This window comes from Tursiops truncatus, chromosome 1, assembly GCF_011762595.2.
Source record: "Tursiops truncatus isolate mTurTru1 chromosome 1, mTurTru1.mat.Y, whole genome shotgun sequence".
Taxonomy (NCBI): Eukaryota; Metazoa; Chordata; class Mammalia; order Artiodactyla; family Delphinidae; genus Tursiops; species Tursiops truncatus.
Window position 1 is genome coordinate 27396526 of NC_047034.1, and position 26202 is coordinate 27422727.

General features: G+C 37.7%; 1 protein-coding gene across 1 annotated transcript in view; it reads left to right on the forward strand.

Moving 5' to 3' along the window:
• Positions 1-26202, forward strand: part of AKT3 (AKT serine/threonine kinase 3) — a 384719-nt gene that overhangs the window by 174595 nt on the left and 183922 nt on the right. Inside the window, exons 8-9 of the mRNA XM_073801464.1 lie at positions 23149-23310; positions 24446-24590. Of these exons, the coding sequence (XP_073657565.1) occupies positions 23149-23310; positions 24446-24590 (307 nt within the window). The remainder of the gene's footprint in view (positions 1-23148; positions 23311-24445; positions 24591-26202) is intronic.

Here is a 26202-nt window from a genome sequence, read left to right on the forward strand (position 1 = left end):
GCCTATGGTGGTCAGCCCTGCCACAAGAGAAGGCCCATACAGCCCACATGGAGGCACCATATAGCTCTGGTGACCAGAGGGAGGTGTGCTGCTAAGCCCCATATGGTGATTCCTACATAAGTCCATTTCTCTAAACTGGGAAATGTAACCAACCTACCTAATACATAGAAATAAAAACAGAGAATTATGCAAAGTGAGGTAGCAGAGAAATATATTCCAAACAAAGGAACAAGATAAAACCCTAGAAGAACTAAGTGAAGTAGAGGAAAGCAATTTACTGGATAAAGAGTTCAAGGTAATGATCATAAAGATGCTCAACATACTCAGGAGAAAAAAGGATGAACACAGTGAGAAGTTTAACAAAGAGTTAGAAAATGTAAAGAACAACCAGAGAAAACTGAAGAATACAATAGCTGAAATAAAAAATACACTAGAAGGAATCAATAGTAGATTAGATGATAGATGGAAAGATCAGTGAACTGGAAGACAGAGAGTAGTGGAAATCACACAAGATGAACTGAAAAAAGAAAAAGGAATTTTAAAAAAGTTAGTTTAAGAGACCTGGGGACAACATCAGACATACTAACATTCACATTATAAGAGATCCCAGAAGGAGAAGAGAGAGAGAGAAGAGAGAACTTATTTGAATAAATAATACCTAAAAACTTCTTTAACCTGGAAAAGGAAACAGACATCTGGTCCAGGAGACATAGAGGCCAAAATAAAATGAACCTAAAGAGATTCATACCAATACATACTGTAATTAAAATGGCAAAATTTAAAGAAAGAGAATCTTGAAAGTAGCAAGGGAAAAGCAAGTAGTTATGTACAAGGGAACGTCCTTAAGACTATGAGCTGATTTTTCAGTAGAAACTTTTGCAGGCCTGAAGGGAGTGTCGTGATATATTTAAAGTGATGAAAGGAAAAAAATCCTACAATCAAGAATGCTCTACCTAGCAATGCTGTCATTCAGATTTGATGGAGAGAGAAATAGTTTTATAGACAAAATCTAGAAGAGTTGAGCAGCACCAAACCAGTTATACAAGAAATGTTAAAGGGACTTCCCTGACTGGGAAATAAAAGACCACAACTAGAAAATATGAAAATTAATAAAGGAAACATCTCATTGGTAACCAGGCAAATATATAGTAATGATAGTACATCAATCACTTTTTTTTTTAACATCTTTATTGGGGTATAATTGCTTTACAATGGTGTGTTAGTTTCTGCTTTATAACAAAGTGACTCAGTTGTACATATACATATATCCCCATATCTCTTCCCTCTTGCGTCTCCCTCCCTCCCACCCTCCCTATCCCACCCCTCCAGGCTGTCACAAAGCACCAAGCCAATATCCCTGTGCCATGCGGCTGCTTCCAACTACCTATCTACCTTACTACGTTTGTTAGTGTGTATATGTCCATGACTCTCTCTCGCCCTGTCACAGCTCACCCTTCCCCCTCCCCATAACCTCAAGTCCGTTCTCTAGGAGGTCTGCGTCTTTATTCCTGCCTTACCCCTAGGTTCTTCATGACATTTTTTTTTCTTAAATTCCATATATATGTGTTAGCATACGGTATTTGTCTTTTTCTTTCTGACTTACTTCACTCTGTATGACAGACTCTAGGTCTATCCACCTCATTACAAATAGCTCAATTTCGTTTCTTTTATGGCTGAGTAATATTCCATTGTATATATGTGCCACATCTTCTTTATCCATTCATCCGATGATGGGCACTTAGGTTGTTTCCATCTCCGGGCTATTGTAAATAGAGCTGCAATGAACATTTTGGTACATGACTCTTTTTGAATTTCGGTTTTCTCAGGGTATATGCCCAGTAATGGGATTGCTGGGTCATATGGTAGTTCTATTTGTAGCTTTTTGAGGAACCTCCATACTGTTCTCCATAGTGGCTGAACCAATTCACATTCACACCAGCAGTGCAAGAGTGTGCCCTTTTCTCCACACCCTCTCCAGCATTTATTGTTTCTAGATTTTTTGATGATGGCCATTCTGACTGGTGTGAGATGATATCTCATTGTAGTTTTGATTTGCATTTCTCTAATGATTAATGATGTTGAGCATTCTTCCATGTGTTTGTTGGCAGTCTGTATATCTTCTTTGGAGAAATGTCTATTTAGGTCTTCTGCCCATTTTTTGATTCAGTTGTTTGTTTTTTTGTTATTGAGCTGCATGAGCTGCTTGTAAATTTTGGAGATTAATCCTTTGTCGGTTACTTCATTTGCAAATATTTTCTCCCATTCTGAGGGTTGTCTTTTGGTCTTGTTTATGGTTTCCTTTGCTGTGCAAAAGCTTTGAAGTTTCATTAGGTCCCATTTGTTTATTTTTGTTTTTATTTCCATTACTCTAGGAGGTGGGTCAGAAAGGATCTTGCTGTGATTTATGTCATAGAGTGTTCTGCCTATGTTTTCCTCTAAGAGTTTGATAGTTTCTTGCCTTATATTTAGGTCTTTAATCCATTTTGAGCTTATTTTTGTGTATGGTGTTAGGGAGTGATCTAATCTCATACTTTTACATGTACCTGTCCAGTTTTCCCAGCACCACTTATTGAAGAGGCTGTCCTTTCTCCACTGTACATTCCTGCCACCTTTATCAAAGATAAGGTGTCCATATGTGCATGGGTTTATCTCTGGGCTTTCTGTCCTGTTCCATTGATCTATCTTTCTGTTTTTGTGCCAGTACCATACCATCTTGATAACTGTAGCTTTGTAGTATAGTCTGAAGTCAGGGAGCCTGATTCCTCCAGTTCCTTTTTTCGTTCTCAAGATTGCTTTGGCTATTCGGGGTCTTTTGTGTTTCCATACAAATTGCAAAATTTTTTGTTCTAGTTCTGTGAAAAATGCCAGTGGTAGTTTGATAGGGATTGCATTGAATCTATAGATTGCTTTGGGTAGTAGAGTCATTTTCACAATGTTGATTCTTCCAATCCAAGAACATGGTATTTCTCTCCATCTATTTGTATCAATTTTAATTTCTTTCATCAGTGTCTTATAATTTTCTGCATACAGGTCGTTTGTCTCCTTAGGTAGGTTTATTCCTAGATATTTTATTCTTTTTGTTGCAATGGTAAATGGGAGTGTTTTCTTGATTTCACTTTCAGATTTTTCATCATTAGTATATAGGAATGCCAGAGATTTCTGTGCATTAATTTTGTATCCTGCCACTTTACCAAATTCATTGATTAGCTCTAGTAGTTTTCTGGTAGCATCTTTAGGATTCTCTATGTATAGGATCATGTCATCTGCAAACAGTGACAGCTTTACTTCTTCTTTTCCGATTTGGATTCCTTTTATTTCCTTTTCTTCTCTGATTGCTGTGGCTAAAACTTCCAAAACTATGTTGAATAATACTGGTGAGAGTGGGCAACCTTGTCTTGTTCCTGATCTTAGTGGAAATGCTTTCAGTTTTTCACCATTGAGGATGATGTTTGCTATGGGCTTGTCATATATGGCCTTTATTATGTTGAGGAAAGTTCCCTCTATGCCTACTTTCTGCAGGGTTTTTATCATAAATGGTTGTTGAATTTTGTCAAAAGCTTTCTCTGCATCTATTGAGATGATCATGTGGTTTTTTTTCTTCAATTTGTTAATATGGTTTATCACATTGATAGATTTGCATATATTGAAGAATCCTTGCATTCCTGGATTAAACCCCACTTGATCATGATGTATGATCCTTTTAATGTGCTGTTGGATTCTGTTTGCTAGTATTTTGTTGAGGATTTTTGCATCTATGTTCATCAGTGATATTGGCCTGTAGTTTTCTTTCTTTGTGACATCCTTGTCTGGTTTTGGTATCAAGGTGATGGTGGCCTCGTAGAAGGAGTTTGGGAGTGTTCCTCCCTCTGCTATGTTTTGGAAGAGTTTGAGAAGGATAGGTGTTAGCTCTTCTCTAAATGTTTGATAGAATTCGCCTGTGAAGCCATCTGGTCCTGGGCTTTTGTTTGTTGGAAGATTTTTAATCACAGTTTCAATTTCAGTGCTTGTGATTGGTCTGTTCATATTTTCTATTTCTTCCTGATTCAGTCTTGGCAGGTTGTGCATTTCTAAGAATTTGTCCATTTCTTCCAGATTGTCCATTTTATTGGCATAGAGTTGCTTGTAGTAATCTCTCATGATCTCTTTTATTTCTGCAGTGTCAGTTGTTACCTCTCCTTTTTCATTTCTAATTCTATTGATTTGAGTCTTCTCCCTTTTTTTCTTGATGAGTCTGGCTAGTGGTTTATCTATTTTGTTTATCTTCTCAAAGAACCAGCTTTTAGTTTTATTGATCTTTGCTATTGTTTCCTTCATTCCTTTTTCATTTATTTCTGATCTGATTTTTATGATTTCTTTCCTTCTGCTAGCTTTGGGGTTTTCTTGTTCTTCTTTCTCTGATTGCTTGAGGTGCAAGGTTAGGTTGTTTATTCTAGATGTTTCCTGCTTCTTAAGGTGGGCTTGTATTGCTATAAACTTCCCCCTTAGAACTGCTTTTGCTGCATCCCACAAGTTTTGGGTCGTTTTGTCTCCATTGTCATTTGTTTCTAGGTATTTTTTGATTTCCTCTTTGATTTCTTCAGTGATCACTTCATTATTAAGTAGAGTATTGTTTAGCCTCCATGTGTTTGTATTTTTTACAGATCTTTTCCTGTAATTGATATCTAGTCTCATGGCATTGTGGTCAGAAAAGATACTTGATACAATTTCAATTTTCTTAAATTTACCAAGGCTTGATTTGTGACCCAAGATATGATCTATCGTGGAGAATGTTCCATGAGCACTTGAGAAAAATGTGTATTCTGTTGTTTTTGGATGGAGTGTCCTATAAATATCAATTAAGTCCATCTTGTTTAATGTATCATTTAAAGCTTGTGTTTCCTTATTTATTTTCATTTTGGATGATCTGTCCATAGGTGAAAGTGGAGTGTTTAAGTCCCCTACTATGAATGTGTTACTGTCGATTTCCCCTTTTATGGCTGTTAGTATTTGCCTTATGTATTGAGGTGCTCCTATGTTGGGTGCATAAATATTTACAATTGTTATATCTTCTTCTTGGATCGATCCCTTGAATATTATGTAGTGTCCTTCTTTGTCTCTTTTAATAGTCCTTATTTTAAAGTCTATTTTGTCTGATATGAGAATTGCTACTCCAGCTTTCTTTTGGTTTCCATTTGCATGGAATATCTTTTTCCATCCCCTTACTTTCAGTCTGTATGTGTCTCTAGGTCTGAAGTGGGTCTCTTGTAGACAGCATATATATGGGTCTTGTTTTTGTATCCATTCAGCTAATCTGTGTCTTTTGGTGGGAGCATTTAGTCCATTTACATTTAAGGTAATTATCGATATGTATGTTCCTATTACCATTTTCTAAATTGTTTTGGGTTCGTTATTATAGGTCTTTTCCTTCTCTTGTGTTTCTTGCCTAGAGAAGATCCTTTAGCATTTGTTGTAAAGCTGGTTTGGTGGTGCTGAACTCTCTCAGCTTTTGCTTGTCTGTAAAGGTTTTAATTTCTCCATCAAATCTGAATGAGATCCTTGCTGGGTAGAGTAGTCTTGGCTGCAGGTTTTTCTCCTTCATCACTTTCAGTATGTCCTGCCACTCCCTTCTGGCTTGTAGGGTTTCTGCTGAGAGATTAGCTGTTAACCTTATGGGGATTCCCTTGTGTGTTATTTGTTGTTTTTCCCTTGCTGCTTTTAATATGCTTTCTTTGTATTTAATTTTTGACAGTTTGATTAATATGCGTCTTGGCGTATTTCTCCTTGTATTTATCCTGTATGGGACTCTCTGTGCTTCCTGGACTTGATTAACTATTTCCTTTCCCATATTAGGGAGGTTTTCAACTATAATCTCTTCAAATATCTTCTCAGTCTCTTTCTTTTTCTCTTCTTCTTCTGGAACCCCTATAATTCGAATGTTGGTGCGTTTAGTGTTGTCCCAGAGGTCTCTGAGACTGTCCTCAGTTCTTTTCATTCTTTTTTCTTTATTCTGCTCTGCAGTAGTTATTTCCACTATTTTATCTTCCAGGTCACTTATCCGTTCTTCTGCCTCAGTTATTCTGCTATTGATCTCATCTAGAGTACTTCTAATTTCATTTATTGTGTTGTTCATCGTTGCTTGTTTCATCTTTAGTTTTTCTAGGTCCTTGTTAACTGATGCTTGCATTTTGTCCATTCTATTGTCCATTCTATCTCCAAGATTTCGGATCATCCTTACTATCATTATTCTGAATTCTTTTTCAGGTAAGCTGCCTATTTCCTCTTCATTTGTTAGGTTTGGTGCATTTTTATCTTGCTCCTTTATCTGCTGTGTGTTTTTCTGTCTTCTCATTTTGCTTATCTTACTGTGTTTGGGGTCTCCTTTTTTGCAGGCTGCAGGTTCGTAGTTCCTGCTGTTTTTGATGTCTGTCCCCAGTGGCTAAGGTTGGTTCAGTGGGTTGTATAGGTTTCCTGGTGGAGGGGACTAGTGCCTGTGTTGTGGTGGATGAGGCTGGATCTTGTCTCTCTAGTGGGCGGATTCACGTCTGGTGGTGTGTTTGGGGTGTCTGTCGCCTTATTATTATTTTAGGCAGCCTCTCTGCTAATGGGTGGGGTTGTGTTCCTATCTTGCTAGTTGTTTGGCATAGGTTGTCCAGCACTGTGGCTTGCTGGTCGTTGAGTGAAGCTGGGTGTTGGTGTTAAGATGGAGGTCTCTGGGAGATTTTCGCCGTTTGATATTATGTGGAGCTGGGAGGTCTCTTGTTGACCAGTGTCCTGAAGTTGGCTCTCCTACCTCAGAGGCAGAGCCCTGACTCCTGACTGGAGCACCAAGAGCTTTTCATCCACACGGCTCAGAATAAAAGGGAGAAAAAGTAGAGGGAATTAGTAGAAGTATGAGGAAAGAAAGAAGGAAAGGAGGGAAGGAAGGAAGAAAGAAAGAAAGAAGCAAAGAAGGAAAGAAGGAAAGAAAGGAGGAAGGGAGGGAGGGAGGAAGGAAGGAAGGAGGGAAAGAAGGAAAAAAGACAGAAAGAAAGAAGATACAGTAAAAATAAAATAAAGTATAATAAAATTATTGAATTAAAAAATTCTTACTTAGAAAAAAAAAAGGGACTCATAGAACCTTAGGACAAATGTTGGAAGCAAAGCTATACAGACAAAATCTTACACAGAAGCATACACATACACCCTCACTAAAAGAGGTAAAGGGGGAAAAATCATAAATCTTGCTGTCAGAGACCACCTCCTCAATTTGGGATGATTCGTTGTCTAAAGGAGGGAAGGAAGGAAGGAAAGAAAGAAAGAAAGAACGAAGGTAAAGTATAATAACGTTATTAAAATTAAAATTGATTATTAAGAAAAAAAATTTTTAAAAAAAACCATGGACGGATAGAACCCTAGGACAAATGGTGGAAGCAAGACTATACAGACAAGATCTCACACAGAAGTATACACATATACATTCACAAAAAGAGGAAAAGGGAAAAAAATCATAGATCTTGCTCCTAAAGTCCACTTCCTTAATTTGGGATGATTGGTTGTCTATTCAGGTATTCCACAGATGGAGGGTATATCAAGTTGATTGTGGAGCTTTAATCCGCTGCTTCTGAGGATGCTGGGAGAGATTTCCCTTTCTCTTCTTTGTTCTCACAGCTTCCAGGGGCTCAGCTTTGGATTTGGCCCTGCCACTGCGTGTAGGTCGCTGGACAGCGTCTGTTTTTTGCTCAGACAGGATGGGGTTAAAAGAGCCGCTGATTCGGGGGCTCTGGCGCACTCAGGCCGGCGGGGCGGGAGGGGCACGGCGTGCGGGGCAGGCCTGCGGCGGCAAAGGCCGGCGTGACTTTGCACCAGCCTGAGGCCCGCTGTGCGTTCTCCCGGGGAAGTTGTCCCTGGATCCCGGGAACCTGGCAGTGGCGGGCTGCACAGGCTCCGAGGAAGAGGGGTGTGGAGAGTGACCTGTGCTCGCACACAGGCCCCTCGGTGGCGGCAGCAGCAGCCTTATCGTCTCCCGCCCGTCCCTGGGGTCCGCGCTTTCAGCCGCGGCTCTCGCCCGTCTCTGGGGTCCGCGCTTTCAGCCGCGGCTCGCGCCCGTCTCTGGGGTTCGCGCTTTTAGCCGCGGCTCGCGCCCGTCTCTGGAGCTCCTTTAAGCAGCGTTCTTAAACCCCTCTCCTCACGCACCAGGAAACAAAGAGGGGAGAAAAAGTCTCTTGCCTCTTTGGCAGGTGCAGACTTTTCCCCGGACTCCCTCCCAGCTAGCCGTGGTGCACTAACCCCTTCAGGCTATGTTCAAGCCGCCAACCCCAGTCCTCTCCCTGCGCTCCGGCCTCAGCTCGCAGCCCCGCCCGCCCCGGCCGGTGAGCAGACAAGCCTCTCGGGCTGGTGAGTGCCGGTCGGCACCGATCCTCTGTGCGGGAATCTCCCTGCTTTGCCCTCCGCACCCGTTGCTGTGCACCCCTCCGCGGCTCCGAAGCTCCCCCCTCCGCCCCCTGCAGTCTCCGCCCGCGAAGGGGCTTCCTAGTGTGTGGAAACTTTTCCTCCTTCACAGCTCCCTCCCACTGGTGCAGGTGCCGTCCCTATTCTTTTGTCTCTGTTTTTTCTTTTTTTTCTTTTGCCCTACCCAGGTACGTGGGGAGTTTCTTGCCTTTTGGGAGGTCTGAGGTCTTCTGCCAGCGTTCAGTAGGTGTTCTGTAGGAGTTGTTGCACGTGTAGATGTATTTCTGGTGTATCTGAGGTCCCGGACACGCAGAGCAGGAGAGCGGCGGCCGCCCAGACGGATGGGACGCACAGCAACGGCAGCGCCAAGCCCCGGGCCATGCCGCGGGCCGTAGGGGCCGGGGCGCTGGGACCGGCGCGACGCGGGGTCCGGGCGCCACCACCCCTGTCGGCCGCGCGTCCGCTGCCCTTTCTCCTGTGCACTTTGCGAGTTGGTCCCTTTCGAGCAACTCGTGGTCCTCCTCCTCTCCCGGCCGGGATGCGCCTCTCGGCTCCGGCCGCCTGGACAAGCGCGGGGGGCCCATCAATCACTTTTAAAGCTAATAGAAAGGTTAAAAGACAAAAGTAGTAAAATCATTTATAGCTACAATAAGTAGTTAAGGGACACACAAAACAAAATGATGTAAAATATGTCTAAAACATTAAATGTGTGTATGGGGGTGGATTGTTAGAATGTGTTTGAAGTTAAGTGATCATCAACTTAAAATAATCACATACAATGTTAATATAATGCAAATATGATACTAAATCTAGTCATCATGTCACTAGGGAAGAGAACAAAAGAAGAAGAAAGGAACAAAAAATAACCACAAAAACAACCAGAAAGCAATAAATAAAATGCCAGTAAATACAAAATGCCAATATATAGAGTTTAAAGCAAAGACTTTAGCAAGAGACAACGAAGGATATACATGATGATAAAGGGATCAAGAAGAACATATAAAAATTGTTAATATATATGCACCCAACATAGGAGCATCTAAATACATAAAGCAAATATTAAAGGGAGATATTGACAATAACACAATAATAGGGGACTTTTAACATCCCACTTACATCAATGGACAGATCATCCAAACAGAAAAATTAGTAAGGCAATACTGGCCTTAAATTTCACATTAGACCAGATAATATACATACACACACACACACACACACACACACACACACACACACACACAGAGAAAGAGAGAAAGGATATTCCATCTAAACCCAGCAGAATACACATTCTTTTCAAGTGCACATGAAAGACTCTCCGGGATATATCACATGCTAGGCCACAAAACAGGTCTCAACAAATTTAAGGATTGAAATTATATCAAGCATCTTTTCCGACTATGAAGGTATGAGACTAGAAATCACCTATGTGGACACATGGCAGCTAAACAATATGATACTAAATAATCAGTGGGTCACTAAAGAAATCATAGAGGAAATAAAAGAATACTTTGAGCCAAATGAAAATGGAAACACAATGATTCAAAATCAGTGGGATACAGCAAAAGCAGCTCTAAGAGGGAAACTTGTATTAATACATGCCTACCTCAGGAAACAAGAGAAATCTCAAATAAGCACCCTAACCTTTCACCTAAGAAAACTAGGAATAGAAGAATAAAGAATAAACAAAACCCTGAATTAGTAGAAAGAAAGAAATAATAAAGGCCAGAGTAGAAATTAATAAAATAGAGACTGAAAAAATAATAGAAAATATCAATGAAACTAAAAGCTGGTTCTTTGAAAAAGTAAGCAAAATTGAAAATCCTTTAGGCAGACTCATCGAGAAAAAGAGAAAAGGGCCAAAATAAATAAAATCTGAAATGAAAGAGGAGACATTACAACCAAAACCACAGTAAAGAAAGGATCATGAAAGAATACTGTGAACAATTATACACCAGTAAATTGGACAACCTAAAAGTAATGGATAAATTACTAGAAATGTACAATCTCCCAAGAATGAATGAGGAAGAAATAGAGTATATGAACAGACCAGTTACCAGTAATTGAAATTGAATCAGTTAAAAAAAAAACCAAAACCTTCCAACAAACAAAAGTTCAGGCCAGGCAGCTTTTCAGGTGAATTCTACCAAACATTTAAAGAAGAGCTAATATCTATACTTGTTAAGCTATTCTAAAAAAATTGAAGAGGAAGAAATGCTTAAATAAATGGTGTTGGGAAAACTGGCTGCTTCATGCAAAAGAATGAAACTGAACTACTTTCTTAAACTATATACAAAATAATCTCAAAATGAATTCAAGACTTAAATGTGAGACCTGAAAGCACAAAACTCCTAAAAGAAAACATAATCAATATGCTCTTTTTATAAAAAAAATTATTTATTTATTTATTAATTTACTTATGGCTGCATTGGGTCTTCGTTGCTGCATGCGGGCTTCCTCCAGCTGCGGCGAGCAGGGGCTACTCTTCATTGCGGTGCACAGGCCTCTCACTGCAGCGGCCTCTCCTGTTGCAGAGCATGGGCTCCAGGCACACGGGCCTCAGTAGTTGTGGCACACGGGCCCAGCAGCTGTGGCTCGCGGGCTCCAGAGCGCAGGCTCAGCAGCTGTGGCACACAGACCTAGTTGCTCCATGGGATCCTCCTGGACCAGAGCTCAAACCTGTGTCCCCTGCATTGGCAGGCGGACTTCCAACCACTGCACCACCAGGGAAGCCTTCAGTATGCTCTTTGACATCAGTCTTAGCAATATTTTTTTGATAGGTCTTCCCAGGCAAGAAAAACAAAAGCAGAAGTAAACAAATGAGAATATATCAAACAAAAGCTTCTACACAGTGAAGAGAACCATTAACAAAACAAAAAGGCAACTTACTAAATGGGAGAAGATATTTGCAAATTATATATCCAATAAATGGTTAATATTCAAAACACATAAAGAACTCTCACACAGTTCAATATCAGGAAAACAATCTGAATAAAAAATAAGCATAGGATCTGAATAGACATTTTTCCAAGGAAGACATACAGATGGCCAGCAGACCCATGAAAAGATGCTCAAAATGGAAATCAAAACCACAATGAGATATCACCTCACACCTGTTAGAATGGAAATTATCAGAAAGATAAGAAATAACAAGTGCTGATGAGGATGTGGGGAAAAGAGAACCCTTGCACACTGTTGGCAGGAATGTAAATTGGTGCAGCCACTATGGAAAACAGTATGGAGGGTCCTCAAAAATTAAAAATAGTACTACTGTCCAATCTAACAAGTTTACTTCTAGTTATTTTTCTTAAGAAAATGAAAACACTAATTTGAAAAGATGTATACACCCTTGTGTTCATTGCAGTATTATTTAAAGTAGCCAAGCTATGGAAGCAACCTTATTGTGCATCCATAGATGAATGGATAACAAAGATGTGGTATGCATATACAATGGAAAAAAGAGTGAAATCTTGACGTGACAAAATGGATGAACCTAAAAGAGTATTATACTAAGTGAATAAGGCAGACAGAGACAAATACCATATGATTTCAGTTATATGTGGAATCTAAAAACAAAACAGAAACACATAGATATGGAGGACAAACAGGTGGTGGCCAGATAGGGAGGATGCAAAGAACAAAAAAATGGTACCTATGTGATGTAATGAATGCTAATTAGCTTTACTGAGGTATTCAGTTCACAATGCATATTTATATTTTTAAAGTAATTTTAAAGTGCAGAGCAAAGATTACTGATACAGTTTGTTACCAGCAGGCCTGCTGTAAAGGAAATCCTTCTTCAGACAGAATAAAAATCATTCCAAATGGGAGGAAAGATGTAAGAATAAATGAAAAACAGTTAAAATAGTAAATAAGTTGATAAAGCCAAATGAGTATTGATCTTATGAACAATAATAATATATTTTATGGTTTGATTATATAAAGAATAAAACAAATCTGAAATAATAGCATAAATTGAGGTCAATGGGAAAATGGAGTTCATTTCTAGAGACCTCACTGTGTTTTCTGGGAAGAGTTAGAAGTACTGATATATTAGACTTTGCTAAGTCAGGGATGAATGTTATAATTTCAAGGATAAATTCTAAAAGGAAAGGAAGTGTATGATGATCACCAAGATAATATGAAAAGAAATAGAATCATAAAACATTAATGAATCTGTTTTACATTATATAAGTGAACTCTATGTAAGTTAAGAGTATATTTTAAAATAATACAGAATAAGATGGCTGAAAACCCTGAAGGAAAACCAAACTGGAATCCTGAAAAAAGTATAAAATAATAAAACAAAACCAGAAAGGCAAAGAGGAAAATAAGAAGAGGAGACAAGCAGAAAAAAATAAAACAGTGGACTCTTGTGCAACCATATAAATAATTGTATTAAGTATTAATGTATTTAACACTGCAGTTAAAAGGCAGAGAATTTCAGAATTGATGAAAATGCAAGGTTTACCTAAATACTCTCTGTAAGAGATGTACTTTAAATATAAAGAGAGCTAGGTTGTATCATGCATTCATTAAGCATAAAAAGGAGATTTGCTATATTATATGAGATTTCAAAATAAAATATTACTAGAAACTAGTAAGACAGCTATGATAAAAGGGTCGATTGATCTGGATGATATACAATTATTAATATGTATGCATACAGTAACGATTAAAAAGAGAAAAACAGACAATCCCACCATCATATTTGGAAATTAAAAAATTTTTTCAATAAGAGCAACTAGACAAAAAATCAACAAAGACATAGAATTATACTACCACCATGATGTAATTGATATTTACAGACTACTACACCCAAAATTGGCAGAATAAACAGTTTTCAAATACATATGGTTAATTAAACAGGATTAATTGTATCCTGGTTTATAATCCTGGATTAAAAAATGATTGATTAGAAATCAAGTGAATAAGAAAACCAGAAAAGCTGCAGGTATTTGGAAATTGAATAACATACCTCTTAGTAATCATTTAGTCAAAAACAAAATTCAAAAGAGCCATTACAAATTACAGCTGATCTTTGAACAATATGGTTCGAACTGCACTATTCCATTTATATGTGGATTTTTTTTTCAATAAATACATTCTCCAGCGCTACACAATGCTTAGTTGGTTGAATCTGAGGATGCAAAACCACAGATACAGGCGGGTTCAATATGGCAGAGTAGGAGGACGTGGAGCTCTCCTCTCCTCACAACTAGGGCACCTACCAGGCACTGATGGGGGAGCTTGCACACCTGAGGGGATGGGAGGAACCCCCGAGCGATGGGGTAGGACGTTGGGGGAGGGAGGGGGGAGGATAAGTGGAGGCCAGACAGGACCGGTGCCCCTGAGGGGTGGCTGGGGGAGGGGAAGAGTTCCCACGCCTGGAGGGGCCCACTCACAGAGAGAGGACCAACAGGGACAGGGAGAGACTCTCAAGGGATCAGAGGATTGGAAGGGAACATGGCCAGTGTTTCCCCTGCCCACTTGGGCCTAGGGAGTCTGCTGAGGTCCAGGGCTTGATCTTCTGACCTCTGAGGGCCGCTCTGGCTGCATTGGTCCTGGGGGTATGGGAGGGAGGGGGAGGAAAAGTAGAGGCTAGATGGGGACTGGTGCCCCTGAGGGGTGGCTGGGGGAGGGGAGGGGTTCCCACGCTCGGGAGGGGCCTACCCATGGTGAAGAGATCAGCGGGAATGGAGGGAGACCTTCTCGGGATCGGAGGATCAGAAGGGAACACAACCAGCATTTCCCACACCCACTCAGGCCCAGGGAGCCTGGTGAGGTCCAGCACCTGATCCTCTGCCCTCCAAGGCCCCCTCTGGCCATGTGGGGCCTGGGGGCATGGGAGGGAGGGAGGAAAAGTAGAGGCAAGAAGGGACTGGTGTCCCTGAGGGACAGCTGGGGGAGGGGATGGAAGGGGCTGGGGGAGGGGTCACCCCAAGGCCCCTCTGGGGGCCTAGGCCCCACCCCACCACCATCCCCCCAGGGCCTCTTCCGCCCACCTAAGCCTAGGCCCTGCCCCCACCTAGACCCACCCCCTACAGCTAAGCCTTTTTTTTTTTTAAACAGCATGAGCAAGTGGGTTTTATTCCAGAAATGCAACATTGATTTAATATTAAGGCTCAATTAAGTTAAGTATACCACATCAATAGAATAAAGGACAAAAACCACATTATCATCTCAGTAGCTGCATAAAAAGCATTGGGCAAAATTTAACATCCCTTCATGATAAAAACACTCAAACTAGAAATAGAAAGAAACATCTTCAACCTGATATAAGGCATCTACGAAAAACCCACAGCTAACACCGTACTTAATAGTGAAAGACAGAAATTCTTCCCCCTAAAATCAGGAACAACGCAAGAATGTCATCTCTCACCAATTCTATTCTATATTGTTCTGGAGGTTCTGGACAGGGCTATTAGGCAAAGGAAAGAAATAAAATGAATCTACATTGGAAAAGAAGTAAAACTTTTCTATTTGCAGATGAAATAATCCTGTGTATAGAAAATCCTAAGGAACCCCCACCCGCTGCACAAAACTATTAGATCTAATACAGGGACTCAACAAGGTTACAATACAAGATCATATACAAAAATCAATTGTATTTCTATTCACTTACAATGAATAATTCAAAAATGAAATTAAGAAAACAGTTCCATTTACAATAGCATCAAAAGGATAATATACTTAGGAATAAATTTAACAAATGACATACAAGACTTGTACACTGAAAACTACACAAAACATTGTTGAGTGAAATTAAAGAAGATCTAAATAAGTGGAAAGGCACCTCACATTCATGGATTGGAAGACTTAGTGTTAAGATGGCAATACTCCCCTAGTAGACCTACTGATTCAATAAAATCCCTATCAAAATTTGAACTGCTCTTTCCCCCCAGAAATTAACAATCTGACCCTAGAATTCTAACAATAACAAATAAAAGGGTCCTGGAATGGACGGAAAGTCTTGAAAAAGAAGAACAAAGTTCAAGTACTTACAATTCCCAATTTCAAAACCCACTACAAAGCTACTATAATCAAGACAGTATTGTACTGACATAAGGATAGTATATAGACAGATAATGGAATAGAATGGAGAGTCCAGAAACAAACCCATATCTCTGTGGTCAATTGATTATTGTCAGGGGTGCCAAGGCCATTCAATGGCAAAGAACAATGTTTCAACAAATGGTCTTGGGATAACTGGATGTTCACATGCAAAAAAATGAATTTAGACCTATACCTCACACTGTATACAGCAATTAACTAAAAATTGATCAAAAACCTAAATGTAAGAGCTAAAACTATAAAACACTCAGAAGAAAACATAGATGTAAATGTTAATAATCTTGGATTAGGCAGTGATTTCCTAGGTATGATACAAAAAGCATAAGCAAGAGAAGAAACAAAAATAGGTAATTTGGAATCATCAAAATTAAAACTTTTATCCTTTAAAAGACACTATCAAGAAAGTGAAAAGACAACCCATAGTATGGGAGAAAACGTTTGCAAATCATATACGTTATAAGGAACTTGTATCCAGAATATACAAAGAAATCTTACAACTCAATACAAAAGACAAGTCACACAATTAAAAAATGGGCAAAGGATTTGAATAGAAATTTCTCCAAAGAAGATATACAAATAGCCCATGAGCACATGAGAAGGTGCTCAACATCATTAGCTTCAGGAAAACAAAAATCAAAGTCACAGTGAGATACCACTTCACATGCACTGGAATAGCTACAATAAAACAGACAGCTAATAGCAAGTGTGGAGAAATTGGAAGCCTCATACAGTGCTGGTTGGAGTGTAAAATGGTACAGCTGCTTTGGAAAACAATATGGCAGGTCCTCAAAAGTTAAATATAGAGTTACCATATGACCCAGAAATTCCTCTCCTAAGTATATACCACAAAGGAATAAAAACTTATGTATACTCAAAAAAACTTATATATGATGTTCATAGTAGCATTATTCATAATTGCCAAAAAGTACAAGCAATAGAAATATCCATGAACTGACAATTGGGTAAATAAATATGGTACATTTTTACAATATAATGTTATTCAAAAATAATAAGAAATGAAGTACATCGTGGATGAGCCTTAAAAACATTTTGTTAAATCACAAGAAGCCAGTCGTAAAGAACAATATATTGTATGATTCCATTTATGTGAAGTGCTTAGAACAGGCAGACAGACAGAAAGTACATTGGTAGATGCCTAGGGTTAGGGTTTCTCGTTGGGGTGATTAAAATGTTCTTAAATGTGCTTAAGTTACGGTGATGGTTGCACAATTTTGTGAACATACTAGGTATCGCTGACTTGTTCACATTAAAGGAGTACTTTGTGTGATATGTGAATTATATTCCAATAAAGCTGTTAAAATTGATATACATAAATAAATTAAATAACACTTCAGTCCATGTCAGATATTCCAGTAATCCCAAATCTTCTCTGGAAATGACTGCTGTGATGCATGGATTGTGGTATCTTGGCTCCCAGGGCAGAGGTTGGGCCTGAGCTCCTGTGGTGGGAGCGCTGAGTCCAAACAGCTGGACCAACAGAGAAGCTCAGACCCCAGGGAATCTTAATCGGAGCGAAGTCTCTTGGAGGTCCTCATCTCAGCACCAAGACCCAGCTCTACCCAACTGCCTGCAAACTCCAGTGCTGGATGCCACAAGCCAAACAGCCAGTAAGACAGAAACACAGCCCCACCCATCAAAAAAAAAAAACAAAAAACAGTTGACAAAAACATTTTACAGATGGAGGAGCAAGGTAAAAACCTACAAGACCAAATAAAAGAAGAGGAAATAGGCAACCTACCTGAAAAAGAATACAGAGTAATGATAGTAAAGATGATCCAAAGTCACAGAAATAGAATGGAGGCACAGATCAAGAAAATACAAGAAATGGTTAACAAAGACCTAGTAGAACTAAAAACCAAACAAACAGTGAATAACAACACAATAACTGAAATGAAAACTACACTAGAAGGAATCAGTAGCAGAATAACTGAGACAGAAGAATGGATAAATGAGCTGGAAGATAGAATGGTGGAAATAACCACTGAGGAGCAGAATAAATAATGAAAAGAACTGAGGACAGTCTCAGAGACCTCTGGGACAATATTAAATGCAACAACATAACAAATTATAGGGGTCCCAGAAGAAGAATAGAAAGAGAAAGTGTCTGAGAAAATATCTGAAGAAATTGTAATTGAAAACTTCCCTGACGTGGGAAAGGAAATAGCCACCCAAGTCCAGGAAGCACAGAGAGTCCCATATAGGATAAACCTTAGGAGAAACACACCAAGACACATATTAATCAAACTAACAACAATTAAATTGAAAGAAAAAAAAATTTAAAACAGCAAGGGAAAAGCAACAAATAAAATACAAGGGAATCCCTATAAGGTTATCAGCTGATTTTTCAGCAGAAATGCTGCAGGTCAGAAGGCAGTGGCAGGATATATTTAAAGTGATGAAAGGGAAAAATGTACAACCAAGATTACTCTACCCAGCAAGGATCTCATTCAGATTCAACAGAGAAATCAAAAGCTTTACAGGCAAACAAAAGCTAAGATAATTCAGCACCACCAAACCAGCTTTACAACAAATGCTAAAGGAACTTCTCTAGGTGGGCAACACAAGAGAAGAAAAAGACCCAGAAAAACAAACCCCAAACAATTAAGAAAATGGTAATAGGAACATACATACCAATAATCGCCTTGAATGTAAATGGATTTAATACTCCAACCAAAAGATACAGACTGGCTGAATGGATACAAAAACAGGACCCATATATGCTGTCTTCAAGAGATCCACTTCAGACTTAGGGATACATACAGAATGAAAGTGAGGAGATGGAAAAAGCTATTCCATGCAAATGGAAATCAAAAGAAATCTGGAGTAGCAATACTCGTATCAGATAAAATAGACTTTAAAATAAAGGCTTGTTACAAGAGACATGGAAGGACACTACATAATGATCAAGGGATTAATCCAAGAAGAAAACATAATAATCATAAATATTTATGCACCCAACATAAGAGCACCTCACTACATAAGGCAAATGCTAACAGCCATAAAAGGGGAAATCAACAGTAACACGATAATAGTGGTGGAATTTAACACCTTATGTACACCAATGGACAGATCATCCAGACAGAAAATAAATAAGGAAACAGAAGCTTTAAATAACACAATAGACCACATAGATTTAATTGATATTTATAAGACATTCCACCCGAAAGCAGTAGAATACTGCTTAAGCGCACAAGGAACATTCTCCAAGATAGATCACATCTTGTGTCACAAATCAAGCCTCAGAAATTGAAATCATATCAAGTATCTTTTTTGACCACAGTGCTATGAGATTAGAAATCAGTTAGAGGAAAAAAGCTGTAAATAACACAGACACATGGAGGCTAAACAGTGTGCTGCTAGAAAACTAAGAGATCACTGAAGAAATCAAAGAGGAAAGAAAAAAGTACATAGAAACAAATGACAACAAGAACACAATGACTCAAAACTGTTTCCAAAACACAAGAAAAGCACTTCTAAGAGGGAAGTATGTAGCAATTGAATCTCACCTCAAGAAACAAGAAAAATCTCACATAAACAATCTAACCTTACACCTAAAGCAGCTAGAGAAAGAAGAACAAAGGAAACCCAAAATTAGCAAAGGGAAAGAAATCATAAAGATCAGAGCAGAAATAAATGAAATAGAAATGAAGAAAACAATAGCAAAGATCAATAAAAACAAAAGTTGGTTCTTTCAGAAGATAAACAAAATTGATAAACCTTTAGCCAGACTCATCAAGAAAAAAAGGGAGAGGACTCAATAAAGTTAGAAATGAAAAAGCAGAAATTACAACTGACACCACAGAAATACAAAGGATCATGAGACTAATATAAGCAACTATGTGCAAATAAAATGGACAACCTGGAAGAAATGGACAAATTACTGGAAAGGTACAACATTCCAAGACTGAACCAGGAAGAAATAGAAAATATAAACAGACCAATCATAGGTACTGAAATTGAAACTGTGATTGAAAATCTTCCAACAAACAAAAGTCTAGGACCAGATCACTTCACTGGCGAATTCTATCAAATATTTAGAGAAGAGCTAACACCTATCCTTCTTAAACTCTTCCAAAAAATTGCAGAGGGAGGATCACTCCCAAACTCGTTCAACGAGGCCACCATCACCCTGATACCAAAACCAAAGATATCAGACAAAAAAATTACAGACGACTATCACTGATGAGCATAGATGCAAAAAGGTGCTTAGAGAGAAATGTATCACCTCTAATGCTTGTATTTGAAAAGAAGAAAGTTCTCTAGTCATTAAATTTCCATCTTAAGAAAGTAGAAAAGTAGAGTAAATTAATCCCAGAGTAATCCAAAAGAAGGAAACAATAGAGAGTAGAATTCAATTAAATAGAAAGCAGAAAAATAATAGGGAATAATCCATAAACAAAAGTTATTTCTTTGAAATAATAGAATCAAAAAATGTCTTGGAAGATTGTTAGGAAAAAATAGAAAAAAGAGGGAAGACACAAATTACTGACACTGACCCCTAGAAAACATTGGCAAACTTGAACAGCTCAATATCAATGAACAGTATTGAGTTTGAGTAAAAAATTTTTCCTGAAGAAAAACTCCAATTCCAGATGGCTTCACTAGTTACTTCTGTCAAGTATTTGAAGAGGAAATATTACCAAGCCTACACAATTAATTACATAAAATAATGGAGGTGGGAACCTTTCCCTTCTCATTTTATAAGGCTAGTGTCACCCTCATTCCAAAAAATGGTCAGTGCTACCATAAGAAGAGAGAACTATATCAACAAAATATTAGCAAACCAAATCCAACAACACATAAAAAGATCATACACCATAACCAATTGGGATTCATCCCAAGTTCACAAGGATGGTTCAACATACACAAATCAGTCAATGTGGTACACCACATAAAAGCCAAAAACCACATGACCATCTCAATAGATGCAGAAAAAGCATTTGACAAAATTCAACATGTATTCATGATTAAAACTCTTACAAAAGTGGGTATAGAGGGAACATATCTCAAGATAATAAAAGTTATTCATGACAGACCTATAGCCAATATAATACTCAGTGGTGAAAAGCTCAAAGCTTTCCCACTAAAATCTGGAGCAAGACAAGGATACCCACTCGCACTTCTTCTATTCAGCATACTATTGGAAGTCCTAACCACGGCAGTCAAACATGAAGAAGAAATAAAAGGTATCCAAACTGGAATGCAAGAGGTCAAATTGTTATTGTATGCAGATGATAATATATTATATATACAAACCCTAAAGACTCCACATAAAAACTACTAGAAATGATAAACGAACTCAACAAGGTAGCAGGATACAAGATTAACATACAGAAATTGGTTGCATTTCTTTTCACCAATGATGAACTATCAGGGAATATAAAAAAAAATACCTTTAAAAATTGCACCCCCCAAAATAAAATACTTATGAATAAATTTGATCAAGGAGGTGAAAGACTTATACACTGAGAACTACAAAACATTAATAAGGGAAATTGAAGATAATTCAAAGACATGGAAAGATATCCCATGCTCTTGGATTGGAAGAATTAATATTGTTAAAATGGCTATACTACTCAAAGCAATCTACAGATTTGATGCAATCCCTATCAAATTACCCATGACATTTTTCACAGAACTAGAACAAATAATCCTAAAATTCATATGGAACCATAAAAGACCCAGAAAGACCAAAGCCATCCTGAAGAAAAAGAACAAAGCAGGAGGCATAACCCTCCCAGACTTCAGACAATACTACAAAGCTACAGTTATCAAAACAGTGTGGTATTGGCACAAAATCAGACATATGGATCAATGGAACAGTACAGAGAGCCCAGAAATAAACCCACACACCAGTTGTCAATTAATCTTCAACAAAGGGGGCAAGAATATACAACAGGGAAAAGACAATCTCTTCAGCAAGTGGTGTTGTGAAAGTTGGACAGCCACATATAAATCAATGAAATTAGAACACATCCTCTCACCATACACAAAAATAAACTCAAAATGGCTTAAAGACTTAAACATAAGAAATGACGCCATAAAACTCATAGAAGAGATCATAGGCTAAACATTCTCTGACATAAATCTTAACATTGTTTTCTTAGGTCAGTCTCCTAAGGCAATAGAAATAAAAACAAAAATAAACAAATGAGACCTAATCAAACTTACAAGCTTTTGCACAGCATAGGAAACGATAAACAAAACGAAAAGACAACTTACAAGAATGGGAGAAAATATTTTCAAATATTGCAACCAACAAGAGCTTAACTTCCAAAATATACAAACAGCTCATAACAACAACAAAACAAACAGCCTAGTCAAATAATGGGCAGAAGACGTAAATAGAGATTTCTCCAAAGAACAAATATAGATGACCAATAGGCATGTGAAAAGATGGTCAACATTGCTATTAGAGAATGCAAATCAAAACTGCAATGAGGTACCACCTCACACCAGTCAGAATGTCCATCATTAAAAAGTTACAAATAACAAATGCTGGAGAGGGTGTGGAGGAAAGGGAACCCTCCTACATTGTTGTTGGGAATGTAAGTTGGTGCAGCCACTGTGGAAAACGGTATGGAGGTATCTCAGAAATCTACAAACAGAATTAGCATATGATCCAGCAATCCCACTCCTGGGCATATATTCATACAAAAGTATAATTCAGGGCTTCCCTGGTGGTGTAGTGGTTGAGGGTCCACCTGCTGATGCAGAGGACACGGGTTTGTGCCCTGGTCCGGGAAGATCCCACATGCCACGGAGCGGCTACCCATGAGCCACGGCCGCTGAGCCTGCATGTCCGGAGCCTGTGCTCCACAACGGGAGAGGCCACAACAGTGAGAGGCTCATGTACTGCCAAAAAAAAAAAAAAGTATAATTCAGAAAGCCATGTGCCCCTATGTTCATAGCAGCTGTATTCACAATAGCTAAGACATAGAAACAACCTAAATACCCATCGACAGATGAATGAATAAAGATGTGGTACATATATACAATGGAATACTACTCAGCCATGGAAAAGAATGAAATAATGCCATTTGCAGCAACATGGATGCAACTAGAGATTATCATACTAAGTGAAGTAAGTCAGAAAGAGAAAGACAAAATATGATATCGCTTATATGTGGAATCTAAAATATGACACAAATGAACCTATCTATGAAACAAAAACAGAATCTTAGACCTAGAGAACAGACTGGTGGTTGCCAAGGGAGAGGGAGTTGGGGGAGCGATAGAATGGCAGGTTGGGGTTAGCAGATGTAAGCTTTTATATATAGAATGGAGAAACAACAAAGTCCTACTATATAGCACAGGGAACTATGTTCAATATCCTATCATAAACCATAAAGGAAAAGAATACATTTAAAAAAGCATGTATATATATTTAACTGTATTACTTTGCTATACAGCAAAATTAGCATTGTAAATCAACTATAGTTCACTAAAAATATTGATTTAAAAAAAGAAAAAGTAGCCCAATGTACTTGTGACTATAGTCAATGCAAAATTTCTTAAGAAAAGTTTGACAAATCAAATTCAAAAAATATGCAAGAAAAAGTTAATACATTATGACTAAATGGAGTTTATACTAGAATTCAGTTGTATTAACATCTGAAAATCATTCAACTAATTTCACTGTATTAATAGGATAAAAGAAAACTACATGGTCATTTCAACAGGTGCAGAAGAAGCATTTGAAAAAATTCAACACTCTTTCATAACAAAAACACTCAGCTGGCTAGGAATGGAAAGGAACTTACTCAACTTGATTAAGGTTATCTACAAACTACAGGTTAATAATACTCAAAGGTAAAAGGCTTGATATTTTCTCTCTTAACATGTGGAACAAAGAATGTCTGCTGTCACCACTTTTATTTAACATTGTACTGATGGTCTGTTCTAGTGCATTATAAGGCAAGAGAAAGAAATGAAAGGGAAACACACTGGAAAGGAAGAAGTAAATTGCTCTTATTTGTAGACAGTATGGTAGTATTTGTAGAAAATTCAGAAAAATAAAAGCTGGTAGAAATAGTAAATGAAATTATTAAGGCTATAGAATAAAAGGTCAACATAGAAAAAGCAATTGTATTTCTAAATACTAGCAAGAAAAATTAGAAAATGAAAAAAAATTTATACTTCCATAATAGCATAAAAGAATACTTAGAAATAAATTCAATTAAAGATTTGCAAGACATTTTCACAGAAAATTACAAAACACTGCATTAGAAAATTGAAGACCTAAATAAATGGAGAGCTATACCATGTTCATGGATTGGAAGACTTAGTTTATTAAGATGGCAATTTCCTCCAGATTGACCTACAGATTTAATGCAATTCTAATAGACTTTGTCTTAAGAAATCTGCAAACTGATTTTATTTCTATGGAAATAAATGATCCTTTATCTGATAGCACAAGTGTCAAAAAGTAAAAGCTTCATACTACTGCTCCTGAGATTTATTATTTAAGCTACAAACCGTGCCTATCATTTTTTAAAACAGAAACTTACCTATGATCTGGTAACAGTTTTTGCCTTTGAAAGCTTTTTCTTGGAACATCTGTTGGACCATAATAAAGAAACTGAGTATGTCAGTGATGGACTTACAATGGCTAAACAATACATTTTAAAAGTGTGGCAAAGTTTTGGGGGTTCATATACTTTATAGATAAGATGTGTGCAGAGAATTAAAATTTAACCATACTTTAAAAGGATTTTTAGTCAGTTTCCTTACAATCGTCTTCTCCGTCTCCCCTTCTCCTCCCCCTCCTCCTCCTCCTTCTTCTTTGTTAATATACCTCCAAATAAATGTTAGTATATCTTGAAGTAAAGATGGGGCTTATGTATTACTCTGGAATAGACTTTGTGTTGATTTGATATTTTATAAAAGAGAAATATTTGCATCATTACGATTCTTTATTAATGGGAATTTTTTCTTGTTTTTGTAGGGAAGAATGGACAGAAGCTATCCAGGCTGTAGCAGACAGACTCCAGAGGCAAGAAGAGGAGAGAATGAATTGTAGTCCAACTTCACAAATTGATAATATAGGAGAGGAAGAGATGGATGCTTCTACAACCCATCATAAAAGAAAGGTAAAAAAGAACATCTTACTCCCCTCCTCAGCACAACATTTATATGTGTAGAATAAATATGTTAACAACTGCCATTTGCAAAAACTGTTAGCCAGTTATCTTATGATATGCTATTATATTGGTGTGGATGGTTTTTAATCAGGTGACTCTTAAACCTGTCATTGTTTAAAACGAAATAATTGAAACATCACTTTATTTCAGTGTTTCAGCAATTACCACTGAATGCTGAAAGGGCTGTTAGGAAGTTGTGATTGATGTGCCATCATACTACTTTATAATTTGCATTTTTCCCTTATTGTTTTTAATACTATTTTAGAAACTTGGAAATAAAGTGTTTTCCCTAATATGGTCCTTTTCTATTTGGCATTCTGTGTTCTCCTGAAAGCAGAAGGTGAAATGGCTCTGGTATACTTCCTGCTTTGTGCCCCAGCCTCACTAATGTCAGCAGGAAAGCAAACAGTCTTGGAAAGTATAGCTTTTTATTTTAGTGGCTGCTTCTGAGCCAATGAGAGAAATAGATTTTTTTCTTCCCTCAGTGCTCCAGAATAATAATTGCCAATTTATATATTTATGAGAATTATAAATTATGTTTTTCATTGCTATAGAAAATTGCAAAGCAACTCCCTATGTAAAAAGTGGTATTTTAAGATTAAGGGTAAAAGTATTCAAAATAGATGAACATGCCATTTTTAATGTTAGAATATATTTGTTATAATAGATTTTAAATTAATCTTCAGGTAGGAAAATGCTAATTCTTAAGGTAATGATCCATGTAATTTGGTATTAGCACAGTGATTAAGAACTCTTTGGAGTTAAACTGCCTGAATTCAAATCCTCTTTTTCCTATGTGCTAACCATGGGAACTTGCTGAGCTTTACAGTTACAACTTAGATTTAGTTAATCATCCTTTCCTTACCTGAAATTTCTATTCTAATTAGAATAATATTCTATACTTGATCTTGGCCAAATGTCTGAGAACCCTGTATGTCTTCCTTGAAGAATAATCCTCTATTTGTTAGTTGAATTTTATCCCTGTTTTCTTTTGAATCACCTTAACAACGCTCTGCCCTTGTTCCTCAGGTACTGCAAAGAGAAAAATACAATCTAGCTTTACCCACCTTCTCAGAGAGAAAAAAGCTTCTTTTGCTCATGTATATGCACATGTACACAATTAATTTGAAATTTGACTATGCTTATAAATTTAAAGTCATATCCTGATTACTGTCACCCTTTGAGTAATAAACTACCTTGTTCAGTAACAAGCTAGACTGCTGCAGAACTTCTTAATAAGAAAGATTAATAGTAAGATGATGTTTAGGCAGTTAGAGGTTGAAAGTGGGAAGTTTATAACACTCTAACTAGAAATACTGTTACTGATAGATGTAAGAATTTTGGAAATGAATATGAAAATTTGCAGAAGAACTTTGAATGAAGAGAGACAACCATTTTGAAAGATATAAAAATGGAAAACTATGGAAGATCCTTCTTTTTCTGTTAAGGCAGGTTGTAAATAATTATTAAAGCATAATACGTTTTCCTGTTTTTTTACCAGTGTTGATTATCTTAGAATTTATCACCTTCACTAATTATCACTTATAAAGATTTATTATAT